Consider the following 25787-nt stretch of genomic DNA (forward strand, 5'->3'; position numbering starts at 1 on the left):
GACAGCTTTTCTGACCTCCTGAGCTGAGCTGGACAGCACTAATGTGAGTTTGGAGGAGATGTGTAGTGGGAATCCATCAAAGGTGATGGCCCTCAGCACACATTTTGGCCAAGAGTGTATTCTGTGCTCATGCTGTGGTATACCTGTGCTTTCAGCTCCCTTGTGGCACTGTGCCAGGTCAAACCTGGAAGAAAAGCCAAGATCAGGGGTCACCACCACCATGGCCTTTATTGGTGAGACACAGGACAGAGAGCCATGGGGTCACTACTGGTTTTGAAGTCTTCTGCAAAGGCAGAACCTGTCTCCCTGGTGCTGCTTGAACCACATCCAGGATATTCACGTTGAACCCCTAAAACCCGGGATTGCCATGGAGCAGCCAGACAGGCTGGTGAGAGAACCTCTATGGAGCTGGTAGGCCGTGGCATTTGGAGCAGCACCAGGAAGATGTAGCCCCAGGAAGAGATTGTGTGGGGTTTGAAGGACCAGTTTAGCCCCACAGGACCAAGGGTTGTCCCACTCTTGGCTCTTGTTGGCTTTGGGCTTCACACTTCTCCCAAAGTAGGACAGATAACCTGTGCTCCTGAGAATACTGGATTTTAGAGCAGTTTGAGACTTCCCTGATCAAACAATGTGGGTGTTGGTGCTACCCCACTTTCCTTAGGGCTACCTATGGGGACAAGGGAACCTGGATAGGACAGCTATTCTCTTCATCCTTGGCAAGAATGGATGGGTGAAGTCCTGGTGCCTCTGCTCTGGTCTGCATACTCAGGCTGTGATTCCAGATAAGTTCCTGCACAAATGTTGGGCAGAGAGTCAGGTTCCCATTTCAGTGCCTGGCCAAAATTTGGAGACAGTCCAGCCTGTGTTCTCCAGCCACAGAAGACCCTTGGGGTGGTTTTTCAGGGGGGTGAAGCATCTTGGGGTCATGCCAAAACCCTTTTGTTTCCTCTTGCTTCCACTGTTACTGATGAAGGGCTGTCCAGGGCATTGAAGTCCCATCCAGAGACAGGCTGTGGTCGTGCCCCTACTTGAAATTCCCATAGGTTTCAAATGAATTCAAGTAACTGAGGGCTAGTTCATAGCAGAGCCCATACTGTTCCTGTGGATAAAAGGATGCACATGAGACTCTGGTGGACCAACACCTGCAATGGCATGTCAGCATTGGTCTCCAACAGCTTCCTGATGCAGAGCATGCCAGACACAGGTATAGTCCACCCTCCTCCTCCCAGCTGGAGTCCACCTTTCCCTGCTGAGGAACCCAGGCAAGTGCTCCAGGAGCTGGGGGGCTGGACTACAGCAGAAGTGGAGACAGCTGGTTTTGGCAGGAGAGCCAGTCTCCACAGCACAAAACTTTGAGCAGACAGGTGGAGCAGAAAGGGGTCACTCATCATGCAGGATGCTTTGGCACCTGTTCAGTTCTGCAGAACCTGCCACTGAGGGAGTGGGCATGTCCCAGCAGCAGAAAATGCGGTTCTCAAAGATCTCATCTGCACCTGGCCTCAGGATGACCTGAGCACAGAGGGGCTAGGGCAGCTACAGGGACAATCCAAGATATGGCTCTTGTTTTGTTGTTGCCATCTCAGCAGGGTTTGAAGTCAGCACCTACCACATTTTTAATGAACTGTCTCCGCCGCCTCTTCAGCATCCTCACAGCCTGGGATACGTCCACCATCCCCTCACTTTGGATCTGCTCACACAGGAAACCAGCAGCACAGAAGATCCCACTCCGGCTGGCTCCATCCCTGTGGAGGAGGGCAAGGGGAGCTTCATTTGCTCTGGGATCAGGTGGCAGGCTGCCCTACCCCCACACTCTCAACATGATCTTGGCCACAGATCCCGCAACCCAACCTTCCTCCACAGGGAAGCCTTCCTCCCTTAACATAGCTGAATTCATATCCATACATCCACCCGAGATGCAGCTGTGACCAATTTCAGTGACACAGCCTGAGCTGTGTGCAGCTCTTTGCCATGGCTGCTCCTCCAGGACACATCACTCACCAGCAGGTGACAAGGATATGTCCATCTTGGTTCTGCCGATGGTGTGTCTCCACCTTCCCTAGCAAGCTGATGATGGTGTCAGGGTGTGGGGGCAGATGTTGCTGCATGGGCCAGTCTGTCAGTTGATGTAACTGGATTTCCACTGCAGATTTCTTGGGCTAGTGGGGGAGAAAGACAGAGGGCTGGGCAGAGCAGCGACCTATTGGCTTCATGGAGAGAAGGGGAGGGACAGTGCATGCCAGTCCTGGCTCAGCCATGCACACTGGCTCAAGGAAGCAGCTCCAGAGTGGGACATGCCACTCCAGACTTTGCTCTTCTCCACCAAGTGCTCTGAGACTGGCAGATGGACACAGGACAGGAGCTGAGCACCAGGTACTGCTCAGACTGACACCAGTCCCGTGTCCAGCTGCCTGCAATAAATCCCCTTCCACGTACCACCAAGATGCACAAACTCCATCCACAGCTACTGTCCTCCAGTTGGAGAGGCACAAAAAAACACCTTTGAGTTGTACCTCTGCCTGCAGCCTCGCTGTCTTGGGATTAGCCTCTCTTCCACGGCAAAATACTCTGCTCTGGACAGTGCCTTGCCAGGACCCCACCAGACCCCTCTCCCATCTCTAGCTGTGTTTAATTTAACCCCAAATTAAAGCCTGTTGACAGCTGGTCCTCCCACCTCTTGCAAAAGGTCTTCTCAAAGGAGTTTGACATCTCTGAGCAAAGGGCCCACCTGCTGCCTGTTGCTGAGCACAAGTGTCCAAGTCGTGAAGCCAGCCCCAGGCTCCTCTGCGATCAGCTGGATATGGAATCTGCCATAGTCATCCTCGCCCTGGGTGGGCCAGAACTGCACATATGTCTGGGGGAGAGGTGCACAATCACACATGGCCCCACCTGCACACAGGACAGAGCTCAGCACCTCACGTGGGTGGGCTCACACCAGCCCCTCGCCCATAAGCCACGTACACATGGCTCTGCCAGACATTTGCTGGGCACCAACCCAGAGCTGCAGCCAGAAAATAACACTCCATCAGAGGGGACACCTGGGTAGGGGTAGACAAAAGCTGAGGGATGCTCACTTCCAGTGAGACCGAGGCCAGCCCACTGCTGTGGTGCTGCAGTGCTGGGACTGTCCTCAGGGCTATCCCAGAGGGAGCTCCACAGGCTTGCCGTGGGTAGTGGTGCAAGCAGGGCTCTCATGACAGGATCCATACAGGGACAAAGGCAGAAATCACACTGCTCGGCCCCACGGGGAACCAGGAGAGGGGAGAGCTGTGCTTGGGCTGCTGACCTTGTCCAGCTCTTGGAGTTGATTCAGCACAACCACTGATGTGCAGGTGTAATCCCAGACCAGAGCCCAGAAATCCACCAGCGTGGTGGGGAAAGGCAGCTGGGTGATGATGATTCTCTCCTCCTCGGTGTACGTCTGCAAAAGACGGTGCATGTGGGGGGAGAATCCCACAACCCCCGAGAGACCTTCCTAGAGCAGGCACGGCTCCCTACCGCCCCGCTGAGATGGAGACGACACAGGCCACCCCAGCCCTGCTCAGAGCAGCTCAGGTTAGCGCCCCGCTGCCCTCTCAGCTCATCACACCCGGGCTCAGCTCCCAGCAAGATGTGGCAGCACAATGCTGCTGCGCTGCCCGCACAGGCAGGGCTCTGCCGATTGCGATCGCGGGGGCCATCTCCTGGCGGCAGGGCCAGCAGCCGCTGTGCAGGAGCCCGAGGGCTGGGACACCTCATCCCTGCGCGGGATGCTCCAGCCTGGCCTTGGGCAGGGGAGCGCAGGCGGGTCCCTGCCGCCCCGAGCATCTCCCGCTCTGGCGGCCGCCGGAGCCTTACGCTGGCAAACACGGCGTTGATGTAAGCTGGAGAGCCGTCTGCGTTCACCGAGGACATCAGGATGGGCCGACAGGAATCGGCTGCAGAGGCAAGGAGCAGAGGGAGGGAAATGATGGGTCATTCTCTCCCTATAGAGAAGCAGGGGACTTTCCCTGCAACAGACACAGTCATCATAGCTCCCTGCAGCATGGGCTGGAGAGGACTGAATGGACAGGCACCACCACACCCATGGCTGTGGCAGCTCAGGGCACCCTGATGTGGGATGTCCAAAATCCCGTGGCTGGGAGCACGGCAGATCCACACTCCTAATCGCTCCCTGATGTGCCTCATCTGAGGGTCTCCACTGTGAAAGTTTAGACCAGGGGCGTATTTATCCCAGGCTCAGTAGGAATCAGCCTAATAGGTACTTATTATCTACTAACCAGAATGGCTGGACCTTGGGCAGAACCTGCCAATGTCATGTGCTGGGAGGGAAGCAGCAGGAGAGCATTGCTCCCCTGCATGCTGCTATCAGGCACTGGGTTTTAGAGCAAGAGGCTGCCCAGCTCTGCCAGTGTTACCTGGCAGGATCCCTGGCTTGCGGTTCTTAGGTTGGTTTCTGGGTTTCTCTGCTTCTCTGCATGGCAGGAGCTGGAACAACTCAGAAAATCTCTGCAGGGCCTGTAGAGATGATTCACCCAAGTCAGTCCTGCCTGTCAGCACCTCACCTTCTTGAACCACTCCAGAGAAATGATCCCCATCTCCATCCCACTGCTGGGGAGGGGAGCAGGGAGTGGGTTGGCATCACAGATGAGCCCTCACAGCACAAAGCCCAGAGTGCACCATCTCCTGGTGGTACCTTGAACTCCTTCTCTAGGACACTGTTGTGGCCTGAGGTCTCAACTTCTCGAAGGGAGTGGACGAGGGTGGCGATGCTCTCCACTGGGACCCCGGTGTTGCCGCAGAGCAAGCCTTCGAGAAGCGCCTCGTACAGGAAGCTGTACTGCTCCTGTGTGAGGATGTGGGTCAGCTGCATGGTCTGGAGCCAGTCCAGGAGGAACCCTGGAGCTCCAGATCACCAGCTGTCATCAAACTGTGCCAGAAGTGAGCCAGGTTCATCCTTCACCTTCCTGCTGCGGATCCCTGAGGCCAGACACTTCTCATTGCAGGCAGCCCTGCTCTGGGACACAGCCAGCAACTTCAGCAACCCAGACAAGATCATCTTCCTGAGGTTTAATGCTCCCTCTCAGACCAGACCCCTGCTCTGGGGAATGCAGCCTGGAAAACCTGTGGACTAATTAGACCTCGTACAAGCAGCTGGTTGGTCCAGCCCAACCTAGTTTTCTCCCAAGGGACCCAGCAGTAAGCACATCACCTAGGGACAGAGACCCTCGACCAGGACACTGCTGCCCAGGAGATACCAGGAGGGCAGACATCCAGAAAGCCTGAGGGACAGGTGGACCCTCATTCATTATCCTCACCTACAAGACAGCCCTTCTGTACCATGGTGACCAATGCACACAAATGCTGCTGATACCTCAGAGAGGCTCAGGGAAACACAGATTCTAACTAGGTTTTAACACAGTATTGAAGAAAGATCCTTCAGTCTCCATCACCTGATAGCCCTAGTCCCTGTGACTAGATCATGAACAATCATGGCAAGTAAGGCTTTGCATGCCATTCCTGGGAAGGGTGACGTTGACAGCAAAGGGTTAAAAGCAGAAGAATGGCTTTTCATTCAGGAGGTGCATGGTGGATTCTCTCAATTGAATTTACAGCTGGGAATACCAAGGTGTGGAAAATGGCAGTGTGAGAAATCCTATCCAATGTTATAAACAGCGTACTGCTGTTTATCCTGTCTGCTTTGGGGAGTAGAATCTGTGAGGAAAGAATGTAGGTGTTTTCAGAGACCTGGAGGCCATTGTCATGGACATGGTTGAGCTCCCTGTTTTGGAAGAGATAAAGGCCAGAGGTCATAAAAACACAAATGAGATCACAGCCCAGCTGGTAAACTATACATGCACAGGCCTTTGTTAAATGGATGAGAAGAGCAGCCCCACTGTCACCCAGGATGGACTGAACCTGATGGTGGTGGTGTTCCCACTTATGTGTTACCTCCTAGGATCCTCCAGCTAGCTTTGGGATCCTCCAACTAGCGAGGTACTGAAATAAATGTACTCTTGGCATTTCAGCCATGGTTTAGTGGTTGTTCTGGCCACCTGCCTGTGTCGACTCCCACAGGTGGGAATTGGATCTGCAGCCCGAGACGTGGAGGGAACAAATACCTCTCCTCACCTTGGTCTGCACCATGCTGACCCGCTGCTCCCGCAGCTGCTGCACACAGTGAAACACATCCACCTTCCCCTCAGCCTTCCCCATCTTCAAGAGGAAGTCCAGGGCGATGAAGGTACCTGTGCGCCCGATCCCTGCGCTGAGGACACAGAAAACTGTGGGTCAGTGCTGCCCCTGCTGGCTATGCCCCAGCACCCAAACTCCCCCAGCCCCGTACCTGCAGTGCACCAACACGGGGCCAGCAGGCGCTTCCAACACCCTCTTGTTCACCACCTCCACCAAGCACAGGAGCTGGGATGGGTTTCTGGGCACCCCATGGTCCGGCCACAGCAGGTAGTGAAACTGCTCCACTGCTCTTGGGAGAGCACAGCCTGCCTGCAAAAAAGGGAGACAAGGCCGGCAACAGGGAGCTGGAAACTTTTGTGAAGTGACTGCATGCCAGCAAGGAGGGAGCAGTGGAGAAAATCACTTCAGAGGGGCAGCAGCACAGAGTGCTCCCTGCAGCACCCACACCATAAGGACTGCTCCACTATAGCCCCTCAGACAGTGAAGGGCAGATTCATTCACCACACAGCCACACAATTCATTTTGTTCTCTGCTTCACTGTGCTGTGAATGCAAAGCAGGAAAAGCAGCTTGTGCCCCAGGGGAAAATGATAAAAACCACGGCTCAGGGTATTTCCAGAGTCATCAAAAAGCCCTTGCCCAGAATAGATATACCCTAAAGCTGTTACTACACTAATGTGAATGTAGTCACTTGTTACCAGCCCATTGTGATTTTCCCTAAACATCACATTTACTTGGCATGAACTAATGCTACGTCTTACCATCAGGTGCTCTTGGAGCTTTATGTTTCAGCTACATATTGCTCTGGGCAAAACAAGAAAGGACAGGAATATGCATAACTGCAATTTCTTTATATTGTACCTGTTTTCCCTCCCTGCAGCTCCTTCAGTTTCTGCCCTTTATCTGAGCTGTAACTTCAGCAGGAACACATATCTTGGGAAATGACCTTATGTAGGTTATCTTAAACTATAAACTACCTGTCCAGATTTAGGACTACAAGTGACCAAGGACCTTTAGTGTGGACCTTCTGCAGATTGATTCAAGTGACAGGCACCTGTCCCATCATCCTTGATGTGCTGAGATTCCATTTTATACCCTTTATCTGCTTTTATACCATTTGTAATCACCTCACCCAACCACTCAGGAATCTACAATATTCCCATGTGCAACGTGAGTCCAGACTCACCTGGGGTGACCACTGGAGCTGACTGCCTGTCTTTGCCTGGCACAGAAACCTGGGACTGATGCCCTGGCATGGATTCCATTTACAGCAATGTGCTACCACCAGACCTTCTTATGCTGGAGACCAGGCAGGGCTCTCCACAGGGTCTATGTCTGACAGCTCCCACCAGCTGCTGGAACCCAAACACATCCTGCATTCCCACCTCAATTCCATGCCAGGCTTACCTTCTGCAGGCAGAAGATGCGTTTGACAAGGCCTGTGGTGGTCCAGGTGTTGTTGAGTGTCACGGTGAAGTCACCGTAGACCTGCTCCTGCTCTGGCCAATACTGCTCACACTTGATCTGTCAACAGCAGTGAGACCTCTGGGTACAGGCAAACTTACAAGGAGAGTATTGCAGGGGTGCAGAGCTGCTGCCTGCCTGCACTGACAGCTGCACTGGGAGCACAGCAGGTGTGGAAGCCTGGCTCTGGTGATGCCCAAGCTGAGCATGGGCTGAGAGGTTTTCTCTACCTTGTTCTGCTCCACTAAGCCCGTCAGCATCACAATGACTGAGGTCTTCTCCTGCCAGACCATGTGCCAGAAATCCACCACTGTTCCAGACAAGGGGCCTTGGGAAGGAAGAGGAGAGCCCTGTGCCAGTGTCCAAGCCATGAGGGTGTGTTCCCAGGCACAATTTGAACATTCCCAGGTTTTCCTCTGCCCAGACACAGAGGCGCAGCCAGGGGACATCAGCACCTGTCAGGGGTGCTGGCCACAGCAGCTTCATCACCAGGTCAGAATTAGGACATGGAGAAGGGAGAGAAGATGAGCCCAGGACATGTCAGGGATTCACTGCTGCTTTAGGGGCTCCTGCATGCTGGCCCTTGAAATGACTGAGAGCTGCTCCCACATTTGGGGCCCTATTTTCCAAAGAGCATTTCTGCAGCTCTGCAGGGAGCCAAGACCTCCTCATTGCATGCTGCACAGAGCAGACAAACTGTATCTGAGTGCAGTGGGTGCAGACATCCCAGGCATTTGCAGGATTCTCCCTGTCATACCAGCTGCCAAAGGGAACAAACTAGGCTTGTGAGTGGAAGGACCATGTCCTCATACCGGGCAGTGCAGCTCCAGCTGCTGCCAAGCTACCACTGAGACCTTCCATGCCCTGCAGCAGCTCAGGACAGAGACCCTGGAGATACAGGGACATGCAGTGAGACATTCACAGCTCCCTGGCTGCTACCCCAGTTCCTCATTTCCCAGATTGCTCAGGGCAGTGAATGGCATCTCCTCAAGATGAAGTTTGGGAACACCTACCTTGAGCTGCAATGAAGAAGCGTGGACTTCGGTAGGTCTGCAGGGGAGAGATTCAAACAGCTCTGATCACGTGAGTCAAATGTTTAACAGGGAATGAAATAAAGCATCCATCCCCCAGGCACTGAAGCCCAGAACTCTCAGCACAGTGGGTCCCACAGCATCTCTCCTGGCCAGCACAGACAGTGGGTGCCCAGGGGCTGCATCTCAGTTCCTGTCCCCTCACATAGGTCCCTTTTTGTTAGAGATGAGAACTGCACACAGACCCAGAGTACTCCAGGCAGCTCAAAGAGGTCTCAGTGAAATCCCAAATGCCATCTAAAGGGCAAAAAGTGCCAGACCTCAGGGTCCCCAGTGTGAGCAGGACTGTCCTCACCCAGCACAGCCAGGCAGCTTTCCTACCCTTCCCAGGATAACAATTCCTCACTACCTACATCCACATAGCTGGCATTGATGTAGCCATTCCCGGTGTCAGAGGGCTGCAGCACCACACGGCAGTGATCATCTGAAAGAGAAGGAAAGTGGACTGATGCTTTAGGGCAGCGACAAGGAGACTGATTAAGGGGGAAGGTGTAATTTATTAAAGTCTGTGGTTGTCTGTTGTCTCCTCAGCAGCACCCCAGGCCTCAGGACATGTTCAGGGTTAAAGAACAGCTGATGAGACAAAGGGTGACATGGCACAGCAGGAAATGCAATGGAATTTTAGGGAAGATTATGAAATTGCCAAATGTACACACCATGTGGGCCCAGAGGCGCTTTGTAGTTTATAAGAAATTGGGTCACTTCCACTTTCCCACAAATACTTGCCTCTGGAAGGGACATGGCAGTGTTCAGCAATGACTAGCATCAGGAACAGGTATATGATGTTTGACTAAGTTTGTAGGAGGATTTGAAGAGCAGAACAAGGATGCTCTAACAGGGTATAAAAGAGTGGGGCCAGAAATCCCGCTAAGTTTCAGTGGCCATGGAGGATGAGATGAGTAGCTCAGTGTTTCTGAAGTGCTGGAGGGGCACCTACACCAGCCCAGCATCCGGTGCTACCCCAGCCAGCTCCAAGAGCCTGAGCCAATCCCTGGAGAGCTCTGCTTACATGGGATGATGCTCTTATAGCGGTTCTTGTTTTGATTGCATAGCTCCTTCCCAGCATTGCAGGGGTGTAACAAAGTGGAGGACAATTGCTGCAGAGGAAGAAAACAAGCCCACTCAGCACTGGGATGTATTGTGGGGCTGGCCAAGGCCAACTGCATCACACACCCAGGGAAGGGCTGAGGAGTTGGCAGTGCAGCCAGGTGGGAAAGCAAAGCTAAACCAGACCTGATACTCTCTAAGAAGCCCAGCACCATGCCTGTCGACTGATTCATCATCTGTCTGCTCTGCCTCTATTTCTTCCCTCTTAAACATCTTCAGAGCCTCCAACAGTTCCTCAACCGGTATCTGTGTGTTTGGCTTGCATACATCTGCAGAGACCACAAGGACAGGATTTCATCATCCAGCTGGTGCTAACCTGGCCAGCCCTGGAACTCTGCAGCTTGGACTGAGATGGCGTAACAGCAGCCAGGGCTTCTCCAAACCTTAGACTGTCCCTCCCTAGAGAGGTCCCTTCTCCTTGGAGTGGTCCCTTTCCCTGTGCCAGCCAGCTCTGATCACCTCGGGTTCCTGCAAGGAACTTGTGGAACCTGCAATCATCCTGCCTGTGCTTTTTACAGACAGTCTGTCCAGACAAGGAACACAGGGCCCTTGCTCATACTTTACCTTTTTGACATCCTCTCAGGGGTATAGTGCTGTTGTTCTCCGAGGCTTTTGAACTGTTGTGCTTTAGCCTGCAAAACAGCAAGTCATGTGCACAGACCAGCAGAGCAGAGAGACAGAGGAGAAGCTGTTGACTATCTAACCACCCTGCCTCATCTCTGCCTCCCCTTGGACACTCCCTGCAAGCTGCTGAATGCCTCACAGAGGGCAGGACAGGTGAGGCACATACTGACCTGAAGACCACAAACAGCAGCAAAATCCCCAGTGCCAGGAATGCAAGAGTCGGTGCTACTGCCAAAACCACCAGTTTCCTGTCCAGCAGAGATGATGGCTCCTGACCTGCAAGCAGCACAGCCCAGGCTTAGGTTCCTGCACAGCCTGAACCAAGCATTAAGACATCCCACTCGGACATGGAGAGAAAAGCAACTTCCCTTGTCTGTCAACCTGAGTTTTGCATTAGAGAAAAGCTGAGCTGGGGCAGAAGAAGGTGCTTGCTTGGTGTGATACCCTCTGTTGTGGACCCTGTGTCCCTGAAGGCCCCAGGCAGTGCCAGAGCCTGGTGAGGTATTTGCATTTAGGTGGCACATGCACCAGGGGACTGCTGAGGCTAGGACTAAATATGTGGTGATGGCAGGGATGATGTGCGATGTCCAGTGACCACTGGGCCCACACATACAAAAGTGTCCTGAGGACATGCCCAGAGCCCATCTACCACACACAGCCTCAAGATCTGGAGAATTTTTGTGAAGACCAAAGTACGGCAGTATCCCACTGCATCAGTCCAAGGCCAGCTCATTTCCAGGGAAGCTGCCAGGCTGGCAAAAGGGAAGATGCTGGAGAGAGGCTTGGGCAGCACAAGCGAGGAGACGCTTACCGACAGAGAAGCTGTAGCAGACACAGGTGAACTTCTCCGCCTGTTGGAGGAGACAGGAGGGAGAGCTGAGGCCACTGCTGCAGCACTGCCCTGCCTGGGGGCAAAGGCTCCCCGCCCGGGCCCGCGAGTGACCCGGCCGATGCCCCCAGGGCCACGGTGGCGGCAAGGCACGGGAGGGAGAGGATTGTGCTGTCACAGGCAGCGCAGCCGCAGCGAGGGGCCGAGCCGCAGGCAGCAGGAGCCCCGGCACGGTACCTGCGGCCAGAGGCGGCTGAGGCGCAGCAGGGCCGTGTAGTCCCGGCCCGGGCGGAGGGCAGCGTTGTGCTGGCCCTGCCCGCGGCTGCCGTCGCCCAGCACGAAGTCGGTGGGGGCGGTGAGGTTGAGAAGAGCGGCCACGTAGACGCTGGCGTTGGAGAGCTGCGGCCGGCCCGAGCAGATGGCCTCGATGAGCGAGGCGTTGTGCGTGGCGGCCACGATGAGCTGGTGCTCCCTGCGGGGCCGAGAGCCGGTGGCGGCGGGGCACGGCGGAAGGGAGGCGTCTGCAGCCGGCGCTGGGCTGGCGAGAGCCGTGCCGGGGCTGCCGAGCTGCGGGGGCTGCGCTCACCTGGCTGCCCCGGGGGCCCGGGCGAGGGGGCGCAGGGGAAGCACGGCCGTGCCTTGGGACGGGGCGATGTCGCGCACGCTGCGGCAGCCGCTGCCCCGGCGGTGCGGGGCGTCTGCGGGGGAACAGCCGGGGAATGAATGAGCATCGGCACGGCTGTGCCAGGAGCGGGGGCAGCCTCGGGCGGCGCTGCAGGCGAGCCCGGCTCGTCCGTGCCCGGGCTCCCGCGACGGCCACGCAGCGCGGCTTACCGGAGCTGTCGCTGTCAAAGTCCCTCATCAACGCGGGCCCGGCTCCAGCAGCCGTCAGCCCCTGGATCGTCACGGTGTAGCTGCTGCCAGGGCTGTGCTCCGGCAGCCGGTGCTCGGTGACGGAGCCATTGAGGCGCAGCCGCTCCGTCTCCAGCACGCTGCTGTCCCCTGCCCTCCTGGCTGTGATGCTCAGCTGCGGACAGGAGACACAGCTGCAACCCGCGGGGACCGTGCCCGCAGCTGGCAACGTCCTGCCAGCCTTCCCTTCCCTTCCCTGGGCCTGCCCCGGCTCGGGAAGGCTCCGCAGAGGAGCGGGCAGGAGCCTCAGCCCCATGCGGGCTCCTCAGAGCGGAGGAGAGGAGAGGAGGAATTGGGAGCCAGAGCTCGGGACGTGTGAGCAGCAGCCTCTGTGAGCAAAGGGCCGAGGCTCTGGGAAGGGAAGAGGGAGGCTGTTGGTTTGCAGGGCTGTAGATTCATGTACTGAGCCTGAGGACAGGTCACCCCAGGTGTATTGCAACACCGAGGCACCGCGGTGACATCCTCCGCCCGAGGAATCTAAGCTTCTCTTTTCTCTGTGTAATGTTGGGCTCTGAAGGCTTTCTCTAAGAGAAAAGGACAACGACTAAAGGTTCCATAAGTAACACAGATGGAGGGTCCCCATTTGCCCATGCATCATCTGAATTTGTCAGGAGATCCACGGCCATTCTCCCTTGCTGACGGAAACAGATGCTGGGCTTATGCACAAGTGAAGACAACTGGAAGTGGAAAAAAAGGATTCTTTTCATACACATGGGAGTCTGGGAGCAGGTAGCCAGATGAACAGGCTCCCAGCATTGTCAAGAGCTTGTCTGACAGCTTCTCCAGGAAAGGGCAAAGGAACAGCTTGCAAGGTCCCTGTCACAGCATGGGGACTTCTGTCCTCAGAGAGGACCTAGAGCATTCTGAGAACAATGTCAGCAGCACACACAGCCCCTCCCACTGCCAGAGAGCAGGGTTTTGCTGTGGAACGTGTCCCAAACCCAGAGACAGAGGAGATGCTTGTAGCCATGCATTGAGGAAAACTCAACAGAATGGTGCAGCTCTCTGGAGAAGGGGCTTTCAGGAGGGGCTTTCAGGAGGGACTTTCAGAGGATTAGTCAAACCACAAGTTTTTCTGTGGCAAGAACCAGAAACGAGTACGCAAGAGGTGCAGGAAACCCTGGGATGCCACGCCGGAAGACACGTCACCATGTGTTGCACACCAGCCTCCAAAAGCCTGCCAAAGCCAAAGCAGAGCAGAGCCAGGAAGGAAGCCCCAAGAACATGGAGCTCTCACAGCTCTCTGGGCATCTCCAGAGCATGAGGAATGCTGAGAATGAAACAGAAAACGCTGGTGCTCATCAAGGCCAGAGATTTACTGGCTGGGAGCTGTGGCTCATGCCAGCTGTCCCTTGCTCACACTTCCCAGTCTGCCTGCACAGAGCTCCAGGCCGGGAGGCGAGGCTCTGCCCTGGTCCCTCGGTACCTGGTATCCGATGATCTCCCCGTTGCAGGAGGGCAGCGAGTTCCAGCGGAGAGAGCCCCTGTCGGGATCCAGCCACAGCTGCTGCGGTTTGTCCGGCACTGGAAGCACACAGTGGGGTCACACACGGGGCCATGAGCAGGGGCTGAGGAGGAGGATGGGTGCAGGCAGCTCCTGGCCGTGGGACAGGCTGCAAAAGGGACTCCCTGCAAAGGCCTTGTCCCCTGCAAAGGCCTCATGTGCTGCAGCACTGGGAAGCACAACAGTGTGGTGGGGAGTGGGAGAATGAGGATGGGATGTGCCCTGCCCAGGGCTCTCCCAGCCCCTTCCCCAGAGCTCCACAGGAGCCAAACAGCCCCGATCCCAGGCACATCCCTGCAGGGAGCAAATGATCAGGCTGAGCTGGCAGGTGGTGAGCACATTGATCCACCTGTGACACAGCTCTGGACTGTTCCTCATCTCCGGTATTTCTGTGCACATACCTGTTTCCTCTGTCGTGAACAACCATGAGAAAAGGGTTGTGTTGGGGGGCAAGTCGATGGTGACACTGTACTCAGTGAAGGGCTGCAAAGGGGAGCAGGTGAATGTTCCCTCCTGGCCATGTAACATCTGCTCTCCCTTCACCTCCTCAGCCTCACAGGGAGGGGAGGAAGGCGCTGCCAGCCGGCACATGGCCCTCATGCCCTGGCAGGCATCAGGGAACCTGCAGGTCCAGCTCAGTTTGATGCTGGTGCTGGAAATCTCAAAGGTCTCAGGGTCAACCTGGAGGACTTCTGTGAAGGAAAAATTAACAGAAGGTCATGTTATTCCCTTCCCTGCCCAGACATGGAAGGATGGTGCAGTCAAATGACCTTGCTCATCACCCAGCCCAGTGGGAGGGAAAGTGAGACTGAAGGTGGTCACTGCAGCTCTCCCAAAGGGGAGCAGGAGGAGTTTGGGATTATGATGCACTAGGAAACTGAATGTGAACCCCTGGGTGAATGTCTCCAGTGACACAACCATACCTGTTCAGCCAAACTTCAGGATATTCTGGGAGGAACATAGGGGAGCCTGGAGAGTGTGTCGCCAGCTGGGCCATCAGAGCTCACAGGCAGCAGTAAAGGGACCCAGCCTCCCTCAAACCCTTTGAGCTATGTGGCTGCAGACATCCTTTGGTGCCATAGGAGAGTGCAACAGGAGACATTTCATCCTGGCCTGGAAGCAGGAGTTGCTTCCACAGGCACCATCTTTTCAGTGGTGGGCCCAAGGAAGAACACTGACCTCCCCATGCTGTCCCCCCTCAGAGATGTTCTCAGGATCTCCCTCTGAAAAGGATTCTCCTTCTCCTGATCCCTTACTAACTGATGCATTTCAGATTGGACTGAATGGGGACCCAGGCACCTCTGGAGTCTCTTCCATGCCAAAATCTTTTGTACACAGGTGTCACATGATCATAGTACTGGAATTCACTCTGACATTTGATTTCAGTGAAGGATGGCTGGAAACCTTCAGGGCAGTTCAGTGTCACTTCATCATCCACTTCATAATTCACCTGGTCTGGTGCCAGTTGGAGTATGGAGTCCTGTGGGGGCCTTTGGCACCTTCTTGGGAGAGCTGAAAGAGGGTGTTATTTGGGCTGGAGGTGAGGAGATGAGATATGAGAGAGTGGTGGGAGACCAACACCCAGCAACACCTCCAGCCTCTGAAGGGAGTGAGGGTGACACATCCATCTGCTGGGATGTGACCTGAGGGCAAACCTTGTTGGAAGGGGCATTCCTTGTGCTTGAGAGTGTGAAGGATCACTCATCCATGAACCTGCCCTTATCCACTTCTGTCTGTGGACACCCATCCACCTCCCACAGCCCAAAGCAGCGATGTTCCCATCTCATCTCTCCCTGCCCATCTCTCCTGAGCACACTGCCATGTGTTGCCATGCCCCCACTGAGCACAGCTCTGTCTCTGCCTGGGACAGCTCTGCATCCCCGTCCCCTGATGAATGGCATTGCTCCTCCCCCAGGTCCTTCCTGTGCAGCCTCCTGTCCCAGTGCCAAGGCCTGAACCAGCTGTGCACTATGAAGCCCCCTTCATTCCCCTCTGCTCCAGCTCCTGCAGGTGCATGAGGTGTCCCCAGGTCCCTTATCCAGAGGCCAGCAGGGGAACAAGCAGACCTGTGCATTCCAGGGTGGCACTGGGAGGCACAGCAAAGATAATGGAACTTCCACGGGCAGCTGGGTGGCAGCCTCAGATCCTGCCCCTGGCCTGGGAGCCCCAGACTTGGCCTGCTCAGGAACCACTGCAGGAGATTTCAGCTTGGCCATCTGGTTCTACCTGGTCTGTTGTCTCCTGCCTGGGTTTTCCTCTTCAGCAGTTTGCACAGGTAGCACTGCCCTAAGGAGGGTGAAGGTAGCGGGGAGACATGGGAGAGCTGCTGCAGCCTCACTTACCCACACACAGGACATCCCTCTCAATGAGTGTCCAGGCACCTGTGCTGTTCCTGCCCCACCAGGCACCCACATAGACTGGTTTTCCAGAGTTCATTCCCTGGAATTCCTTTGTACATTTGACCTTAGGGAAGGAGGGCTCAAGATCTTTGGGGCAGGTCAGTGTCAGTTCTTCATTCTGTAGGTATTCAGTTTCGTTCTCTGAAAACTGAAGTCTTGAATCCCACTGAGGTTTTGGGCATTTTGCTGTCAGGGAGAAAGTGTGAGAGTCCTTTTCAGTGAGGGAATGCTCAGGCAGGAGAGGGACCAAGGCTTTTCCATGATGAACTGTGGTACATGTCAGCGTTCTACACCATGAGGAAACCCAAGAGCAGAAAAAGTGCATGTGCCTGGGCAAGGAGGTGATACAGGACACTGGGAGAGAGGTGAAAGCTGAGGCACAGGACCTGTCCCCCTCCAACTTCCCCATGACATACAACTCAGAAATAGATAGGGAAGAGATGCAGGGACAGAGAAAACCTGTCCCACACTGAAGGCTTCTAACCCTCTCCTTCTTGGAGACTGTTTGCAACTGGGACCTGACTGAGCTGTGCCCGAGGAGTATCAGGTTTGGCAGGATGCCCAGGTCCCCTCCACAGCGGGAAGTGCATATTGCAGGGGAGACCTACTGGTTCCCAGCTTACCCATTGCGCAGGTCAGGTTCTCTGCCAACCTAAGCCATGTTCCCCCAATGTCCAGCACATCCCAAGCATCCTTCCAGTTTGCACATCTGATCACAGCAAGGGGAGAAGTGTCATTCATAAAGCAGCTCAGTGTCACCTCTTCCTTGACCCAGTAAAATCTCTGGTTTGGGCTAAACTGGAGCTGTGAGTCCCACTGAGGCCGCTGGCATCTCTCTGCACAGAGGAGAGGAGAAGGAGCACATGTAAGCAGGATGGGAAGAGATCTCCTGGGATATCTTTTGCTCTGATTTTGACAGGGCCCATCTCCTTTGGTTACTACATGCAACTCCTGAGTTATTGGTGGCAGCAGACCACCCAAGAGCAGTCCCATCCATGCCTACTACACTCTTGCAGGCTTCCCAACTCAGGCTCCATTTGGACAAGGCTGGGCAGGGACTGAATTCCTCCCCAGTCTTCACACAGAGTTCCATCCCCTCCCACCACCTTGGCCATACACCCCATCATTGTTTGAAGGCACAGGGCTTACAGTATCCCCCCAGTGCAGGGACCCTTGTTCCTGCCTTTGAACCCCTCCCAGGAGCACAGAGCCCAGCAGGTGCCTACAGCAAGGTGCTGAGACAAAAAGAGCATTGTCACTGCCAGGACATGGGGGAAAGCCAAGGCATCCAGGTCTCCCATGCCTGCACTGTCATGTGCATGACCAGGTCACAGAGGGTCTGTCACCAGCTCAGGACCCTGGGTCAGGGTGGTGCAGGGCTGTGCTTACCTTTGCAGGTGGCAGTCTCATTCCACAGGATCTCGGCCCCTCTGGAAATGCATTGGATCTGTGGGACGGATGGCGCAAACTTCCCAAGAAGCTTCCCAGCACAGCTGAGCTGCACCACTTCATTCAAGGCATAGCCATCGTCCTTTTTTGGGCTAAACCTCAGCTTGCGGTCCCAGTGAGAGGGAAATTTACATTTTCCTGTGTGCAAAGACCAGGAGGTAGAGCCTGAGGGTCTACTGGGCTCCAGCAGCATCCTTGAGGATGAGGGTGTTCCATGCAGAGGGGTGCCAGTGCCCCTCTCTTCAGAGGGGGGTGGCAGAGATGGCACCTCCCAGGATGGGCCCCATCCCCCAGATGCTTTATCCCTCCTCACAGCCTCAGGGGCAGTGCAGCCCACCCACTGCTGTGGAGGCACCCCAGCCTGAGGGATCCAGCAGCCTGGGAGATGCTGCTCTCTCCCACAAATACAGGGGCTGTGGAAGTGCACCAGAGTGTCTGCTGGCACCACTCGTCAGCATTCCTGTCATTCTGCTGGACACGATCTGCTCACACCCACACAGACACTTGTTTGTGGCAAAATCCCACTCAAGTTGCCACTTTGCTTTTGGTCTGGATGTTACACTTGTTATTTCCTCTTCTCCACCCCTCTCACAAAATGTCTGCTGGCTCCTAGGAGCAGCCTCCCATCCCATACACCTCCCACCCTCACCCAAGATGAGTTACACCCCCTCATCTGAGCTGGCAGGAGGGGCTGCACCTTTGGTTGTGTTTTGCAACATGTAGGCTGAGGAATTGATTGAAGTAAATCTCCAAATTCGTTTTCACTAAATTCTAGACAGGAGTGCTGCTGACTGTCTTCATGGCCCTAATTTGGGTCTTTACCCTCTGATCAGAATCCACATAGGAATTGTAACTCTCTGAGTGTTCCTCTACCACGAAAATTTATCTGTAGCCACCCAAACTTTGTCCAGAGTTACCAGGGTGCAGTCAGGCAGGCACAGAGAGTTTGCACCAATTCCTACAACACCTGAGTGGCATCAGGACTCCCCAGGAAACCAGGAGTGCTCTGCATACCTCATGCAATAGTGGACCACAGCACCTGCACCACCCCAGACAGAATGAAGCCCCTGACAAATAAGTGGGAAAAAAAATACTCCCAGACTGGCAAATTGAGTACCAAGCACTTCAATCAGGTGAGAGCTACTCATGAAATAATTTCTCATGTTTTAATTTGCATTTCAGGGCCCTGAATTATGTCTGTATGAAGATTATTCACTGATAGGTATTTCTTTGACCCTAGAATCACCACAGAAAGTGAACAATAGTTGCTTGAAAAGAGACATGTGGGGCCTGGAAGCAAGAAGCAGTTTGAGGGGATGGAAATTCTTCAGTGGAGGTAGCCTTAGGAGCTGAGGGGGCTGTGAGTGCTCATGAGCGTGGCTGGCCTCTCCCACATTGCCCCACTCTTGACTTCAGTGCAAGGGGGTCTCACCAGTTTTCCTTTTCCACACTCCCCGGTAGCTGTGAGAGGTCCCACAGCACGCAAAACCCACTGGCAGCGCCACACATGGCAACCTGCTGGGCAGGAAACCAGGAGGAAAAGGGAAATTCTCCTTTGCAGACACTGCTGATGCAGGTGCAGACTTCAAGAGGTATCTGGGACAGCATCTTTCCACAAACATGGATATTCTGCTGGCAAGGTGGCAGAGCTCTGCCTTGCTTCCAGCTCTCCCTGAGTCTTTTCATAGGGCAAAGCTCTTACCGCTGAAACAACTGTGAATGAACCTTTCTAGACTTACCAGGCTTCCTTGCAGAGGCCAAGGGTAACTCTGTGTTTGAAAAAGCCACATCTCATGGTTGCTTATTTAGAGGTGCAGTACAGTGCAGACTCACTGTAGCACAAATGGGGGCCTCTTTGTTTAAAGTTTGTAATTCTTCCTTGTACTAAAAGGTGCTACTTCTGCAGAAATGAAACTAGGAATATTTAGAATTATGCTAATTATTGTTTAAAGGCACTTAAGATTCATTCAGTCTTTCATAAAAGCATAGAATGGCTTGGGCTGGAAGGAAGATCCCTTAGTTCCAGCCTCCTGTCATGCACAGGGACACCTTCCACTACATCAGGTTGCCCAAAGCCATCCACAGTCTGAACACCTTTTTGAATACTTTCAGGGATGTGGCATCCACAGCTTCTCTGGGCATCCTGCGCCAGTGAACATCAAAATACTGTGAGTGTGACCATCCAGCTAACTCCTCCCCCACCGAGTGGTCCATCCATCAAATCCACACCTTCATAGTTTTGAGACGAGGATGTCATACAAGACGGTGTCAAATGCCTTGCACAAGTCCAGGTGGATGATGTCTGTCGCTCCTCCCTTATCCACAAACACTGTCACTCCACCATGGAAGGCAAACAAATTACTCAGATATTATTTTCTCTTTGTGAAGCCATCACAAATAATTTCCATGTACCTTAGAATAGTTTCCAGCAGGAACTGCTCCATGATCTTGTCCCTCACCAAAGGGAGACTGACTGGCCTGTAGTTCCCTGGGTCTCCCTCATTTCCCCTTTTTAAAAAGGGGGTTGTGCTTCCCCTTTTACCGTCAGTGGGAGCTTTACTGGAAGTTGCCTGCTACAGCTTCTCAGCTATGATGGGTAATGTCTTTGCCTCTTCCTCCACCCTCAGGACCCACACATGCATCTCATCAGGTCCCATGGATTAGTGCACCTTCAGGTACCTCAAATGGTCTCAAATCTGGTCTTTTCCTACAGCAGGATGGTCTTCATTCTGCCCATCCCTGCCTTTGCCCCCTGTAACTCAGGTTACTTTTCCTTGGTTATGGGCACAAGAAAATAGGTGCTGTGTAAGATTCCCGGGCTGGAATCTCTGTGAAGGGATTGAATGAGATCATCTGGCATAACAGTCACATATTTCTGACTAGGCTGTCCACCTTCACCAGGACTCCAGCGAATCATTTCTCTTAGACCTGGGCATTTATCAGATTTAATCCTTTGCCAGTAACATCAGCCTCTTCTCTGTTATCTTTTTTTCAGGTGAAAAGGCCTCCACAAATGTGCAGACTTGATCCAGGGTCTCCTCAGTGTTCCTGTCAGTGTCTGCTGAGCTGGAATGGTGGAATGCTGCTGGGATGAAGCACAGATTCCAGAGCAGCCTCAGGCAAGGGTGGGCACATGAAACATGCTTCTGCAAAGACCACACGTGTGCCAGAAGTGTGTCAGTGGCCACATCTGTCCTTTGGACACAAAGACTACACAGGAGAGCAGTCCTTCAGGCAAACCCTCTTGCTCCCTCCTTTCTTCTCCTCTACCTGCAGGGCTCCCTGCAAGCAGCAGGGGGATTTCTGTCCTCTGCGACTCATCCTTTCCTTCCCAAGCTGTCTGAGCTGTCTGATGCCATGTGTTTCCTGAGAGGAGCTAAGAAGAGCAGGCACTGTTTACCACTGTTTTTCCAGTTGCACTGGAGAGTTGCATTGCAAGCTATTGAGAACACAAACAGCATCTCTCTGAATTTGGGAATGGAGGTGATAATTTGCCCCCAGTTTTTTAATTCCTCACAGGCTCTCCTGCGCCCTTTGACCCACCAAATGTGCCCCTGTTGTGCTCAGGGGCAGACAGAGGCAGATTCAGCACCCAGATCCAAGCTGGGCATGGACCATGCTGAGCAGAGCCCAGGGGCTGGGTGGGAGAGATCAGAAAAGGCAGGCAGAGCCCACAGCTCATTCCCATACTCAAAGACTCCAGTGACTGGAGTACCACTACAGGGGAGTGCACCAGCATCAGAATCCTGGGAGTTATCCTGTTATCCTGGCAGTTAAGAGTGCCTGTCAGAGGGATGGGTATGGCAAAAAAAGCTTGCTTGCCTTGCAGAGGGATAGTGTACACCAGCAGGGCAGCCTGGGGGACTGCCAACGCCTATTTAACACCTGCACACAGAGCACCCTGCCAGCAGTGCCTAAATATCACAGCCCCTTCAGGGCTTGCCTCCTGCCCACGTTCCTGAGGCTGCAGAGGAGCTGAACTCCCTGTCACAGCACTGACACCATCTGCATCCAGGCATCTGCAGCTGCTCAGAGTCCCTCCTGGTGGCATTTCTGATGATTGTTTGACAGTAAAGCCTAGAAAGCTCTGCTTCTCTGCAGAATGGGGAAGAGAAGACACTTTCAGTCCATGCCTGTTTTTTGTCTCAAGAACACTGCTGATTACAATCCAACTCAGCCTCACATCTGCAGTAAGTCCAAGCCTGTCAGGCATGCAATTAGCACTTGAGGCTTGTTGGGAGAAATCAATCCATGGCTGCTGGGTGCAGTCAAGATGCACAGGCTGGGAGGGACACCACTGTCCTCACCCTCCTTATACGCCTTTCCAAATCCATTCCATAAAAATTTCCAGCGGAAAAGGGCACCTTGGAGCAAAAGAGCTCGTGCTCTCACCCAGGGTGGCTTTTTGTGTGCTTTGGAGGTGTTCATGGGACCTCCACTGGAGAAATGGAACACCCCACTTGTTGCAAAGCAGTTGGATGTATTATGGGGCTTGCACCCTGATGGAGAAAAAAGAGTGCTCAGACAGAAAGGGGGAAGAAACACTCAGCTTCCAACCTTGTTGGGATTAACAGCAGGTGGGAGAGTAATGGAACAGTTCTCAGACACTCTTTTTACCCTGAACAGTGGTATGCAGAGAGCCGCCCACAGGCTCGCAGCCCCAGCTTGAGGAAGGAGGCTGAGTCAAGCGAAATTTCAGCAAGGAAAATATAGTGTAGATATGACCAAATAGGCACCTTTTGTAGCATGCAGTGTGTGCTCACTGTGAAATGGAAAATACTGAATGCCTAAAACAGGAGTGGTAACAAAAGGTTTTTGTTTTTTTTTTGCCTTCTAAAGACAGATATTTACTGTTTTCGTTTTTTTCCTAGTTGATGCAATTAAATTAATACCCTCCTTGCTGATATTGTTATTGCCCATGAATATAGAAAGTCTTTTTCAGAAATGTCTGGATTGCCTGTTCCTGCTGCAAGGAGTTGTGAGCCTGGCAGGCTAAACAAAGCCCCAGTATGGGCCAGAAGGGGAGGGTCAGGAGAAAGGAGAAACAGCTATGCTGGTAATTCAGGTCAGACTCCTGGGTTCAGCCCTTTGCTTAACAGCAAAAGGTGTCCTTTCTTACACTATATTATCTCACACACAAAGAATAAAGGACAAGGTGAAATCTAAGAAGCAGTAGGCGAAGTTCAACCCTTTTGGCAGGGCAGCTCAGCAGCTGAGAGAGGTGACAGCAAAGTGCACTGCAGTCTTGCTGTGTTTGATGCCATGTGCTTGCTGAGAGGAGCTAAGAAAAGCAATCACTCCTTCCACCAGTGGAGAGTTGTACTGCAAGGCACTGGGAACACAAACATGGGCCTTAGAGTATTTCTGTACTCCTCACTAGCAACCAAAGCTGCTGAGTGGGTCTTTAAGAGTGATGGAGCACAGAGACCTTGGTGAAGCTCTGCTTGGGAGTCATGGCAGGGAAAGGGGGTGGCAAAACAAGTCACTGAACAAGGCATTGTGAGAAGAGCTGGGATGTGGTGGCACTTTAATCTGTAGTGGTCCACCAGGTGCAAAAGGACATCTGACACCTGTCTAAGAGCAGGAGGCAAAATTCGTGTTTCCTGAATCTGCGCTCTGGTGATGGGAAGTGGAAGCATGGTGGAGCACACAGTTCACCACCCCTAGGGTGTCAAGCCCCAGGCACTCCTTTGCAGTATCTCTTAGCACTCATGTTCCCCATAGGCTCTCTTCTAGGCACTGTTTGGAATTCAGCTGAGACAAAACCTTTCAGATTGGTTGTGGCTTAGTTTTAGCTACCACCCTCCCACCCCCTGGTCATTGCAGCTGTGCTCCTTGTTAGAACTTCTTGTCAGCTGCCACTAGATCACTAGTGACACTACACAGTGTCAAGCAAGGCTGATGAAAATGGGGTCAGGGCCAGCTTGGATCCCAGACCCTTCCTTTGCATAGAAAACATGCCCTAGAAGCTTCTCCACCTGCCTTCCAGGTGCACTGGGACTGTAAGGTGTGGAGTGTTTTGTACAAGTACGGCATTTCAGGGAGGAAAAACGCCCTGTGAGAGCAGCACGGCAGGACAATGACACAACACACCCTGCTTGGTGCACGGCGTTCCCTTGATGGGGAGAGCAGAGCAGCAGGGCCAACCACATCCTGTGCCTGTGGCTGCACTGCTGTTCCCTGCACTGCTCTCTGTGGCACTGTGCACACCAGGGGCGTGGGATATGCTCATGGATCCCACCCTATTGTTCCCTCTCTCTGTCCAACAGCTTTACCCTGTCCCACTGTCCCACTGCCACTGTCAGCCCCCTCCACCCTAGCAGGGATGCGAGAGATCCTCCTGCCTCACTCGGGCCATCTTCCTTGCCCTGTCCCTCTGCAAGAGAAGGACCCTGACCCATCAGGTTGGACCTCAGCAGAGGTGCCAGGATGGGATGAGCCCACATGCTGAGGATGCAGGCAGGGCTGCTCACAATGCTGGGTGCGGCCACCACATGTTTTTGTCTTGGTTCCTCTTTTCACAGGCACCAAGGTGCAAACTCAGCAATATCATCTCTGTCACAGGCAGCCCCAGACTCCTCTGGGGATGGCTGGGTGACTGAGATCTGCCGAGTGTGACAAGAGTCTGCAGGCCTACAGGTCCCTGTTGTATCCCACTGTACATAACACAGACAGATCCTGATCTTAGTGTGTACCTGGAAACCTGGAAACCTTTCCTAACAGGAAACCTTTTCTAACAGGAAAGCTACACAATGCTTGGACATTGCATATGTTGGCCTAGGAGAGCAGCTTCAGCAGGGATCTGGGCAATGAAAAGACACTCTGGGCAGGAGACTATACTCTGTTAGAGAGTAGCCCTTGTTTTTTGTGTGGCAGTGTGCTTACACTCCCTGCAACCACACAAACAGATTTTCCCTGGAAACAGGCTCCCGTGACACCTCTCACATAGCACAGACCCTGATGTCACTTCATATCAGCAATTAAAGTTTCTGATCCCATTCCCTGTACTCTGTCACAACCACTAGATCAGCTGTTTTCTCTAGCCTGCGTCCACCCAGATACAACACCACAGTGGACTGGGATGACATGATTAGATGTTAGTTTAATTATTTTTATCACCTAGCTCCAAAAACATTAGTTTAGAGAAATACTCCAATTCAGACAGATCCAGAACAATGCAAGGTCACAGCTCCTGGACCTACAGCGCAATTGCCAGTCAGTGCAGCCTCCTGTGAGGACAGATAACATGTGAGCCTGCAAATTCCCACTGACTCTGCTGGCATCAAAGTGTGCAGCCAGTGTAGGAAGAGCCCATCAGAACCCTGGGGGTGCCCTCCTCCTTCCAGCACCAAGGAAGTCCATTAAAGAGCAATCCCAGAATATTATAACTCCTGCCCCAGGCTCTCCTGGACACGCAGGGGCTCAGCTCATGTCTCCCCAGGTCTTTTCTGGGTACTCATCGTCTCTGTGGTGAGGACATGGCACCCTGACACTGTACAAGGACAGATGGACACCTTGTATTTCCAGCTCCATGGAGGAACACTCCAGACTCTGCAGAGGTTTCCTCAGCACCCCAAGCTTTGCTGCTCTCCAACCCCAAACAGAACTCTGCTTAACCACAACCCAGCTGGTGGACTCGGGCTCCAGTGTGGATGAAAGACCTCTCTGATGCAAATGCTGTATCCTGCATGCCATAAAGTTGCACAGCAGCTCTGCAAAAGGAGAACAGTAAAACCTGCTCTTGGGGGCAGAGGAGGGAGCACTGCTTACCTCTTTCCTGGGGTTTTCCATAATTGTTGGGATAGGACTTACCATGATTTAGTGCTGCCAGCAGAGGTGTGAGGAGCAGGAGAAACATCCATTGCAGGGCCATGTTTGCCTATGCTCCCAGCGCAGGTTTGAGGTCTCAGCTACACCAGCTGCCTCACTGCACACCCGCCTGATTGTGAGTGGTGCAAGCATGGAAAGGAAACAGGCACGCAGAGAAATCACATATGGTGCAAGAAGCTTCCTCATTGGAGAGGGAAACTCCGCCAGTGCTGCCTTCTTTCTCTTTCCGCTCCATGACCCTTTTGCAATCTTGCTGTCTCTAATTTCTTGTCTAAAACGCCAGATTTTAGGTCTTCTGTCAGGACCAGGTATTAACCCAGCTGGGTTACCTCTTCTCCCAGCACAGATTTCAGAAGGACTCGTGAGGTGTTCTGGTTCATGGCTGGGCTTTAGCAGGAAGATGTGGCA

At 53.6% G+C, this 25787-nt stretch overlaps 1 protein-coding gene across 1 annotated transcript; it reads right to left on the reverse strand.

Moving 5' to 3' along the window:
* Nucleotides 1-211: 211 nt before the first annotated feature.
* On the reverse strand, nucleotides 212-25499 carry LOC131573527 (receptor-type tyrosine-protein phosphatase kappa-like). The gene is made up of 29 exons (XM_058827556.1): nucleotides 25362-25499; nucleotides 17490-17687; nucleotides 16724-16936; nucleotides 16044-16286; nucleotides 14962-15213; nucleotides 14103-14393; nucleotides 13624-13721; nucleotides 12120-12312; nucleotides 11872-11983; nucleotides 11523-11757; nucleotides 11268-11307; nucleotides 10627-10732; nucleotides 10397-10464; nucleotides 9959-10101; nucleotides 9735-9822; nucleotides 9079-9149; nucleotides 8648-8684; nucleotides 7865-7962; nucleotides 7578-7694; nucleotides 6323-6480; nucleotides 6109-6244; nucleotides 4673-4822; nucleotides 4395-4494; nucleotides 3835-3914; nucleotides 3284-3418; nucleotides 2726-2851; nucleotides 1999-2156; nucleotides 1607-1742; nucleotides 212-1099 (listed from the first exon to the last, which is right to left on the reverse strand). Exons 1-29 carry the CDS (start codon nucleotides 25420-25422, stop codon nucleotides 1025-1027), a joined length of 3918 nt encoding a protein of 1305 aa, XP_058683539.1. The 5' UTR covers nucleotides 25423-25499; the 3' UTR covers nucleotides 212-1024.
* Nucleotides 25500-25787: the final 288 nt, after the last annotated feature.

Source organism: Poecile atricapillus, chromosome Z (genome assembly GCF_030490865.1).
Source record: "Poecile atricapillus isolate bPoeAtr1 chromosome Z, bPoeAtr1.hap1, whole genome shotgun sequence".
Lineage (NCBI taxonomy): Eukaryota > Metazoa > Chordata > Aves > Passeriformes > Paridae > Poecile > Poecile atricapillus.

Bases quoted from the DNA above. Each gene is read 5' to 3' on its own strand.
- LOC131573527 (XM_058827556.1), bottom strand. From the start codon at position 25,422: ATGGCCCTGCAATGGATGTTTCTCCTGCTCCTCACACCTCTGCTGGCA. The intron at 10,465-10,626 runs GTCAGTATGTGC...GCTGTTTTGCAG, and splicing joins CTGCTGTTTGTGGTCTTCAG to GCTAAAGCACAACAGTTCAA. The intron at 7,963-8,647 runs GTAGGTGTTCCC...TTCCTTCCCAAG, and splicing joins CTTCTTCATTGCAGCTCAAG to GCCCCTTGTCTGGAACAGTG.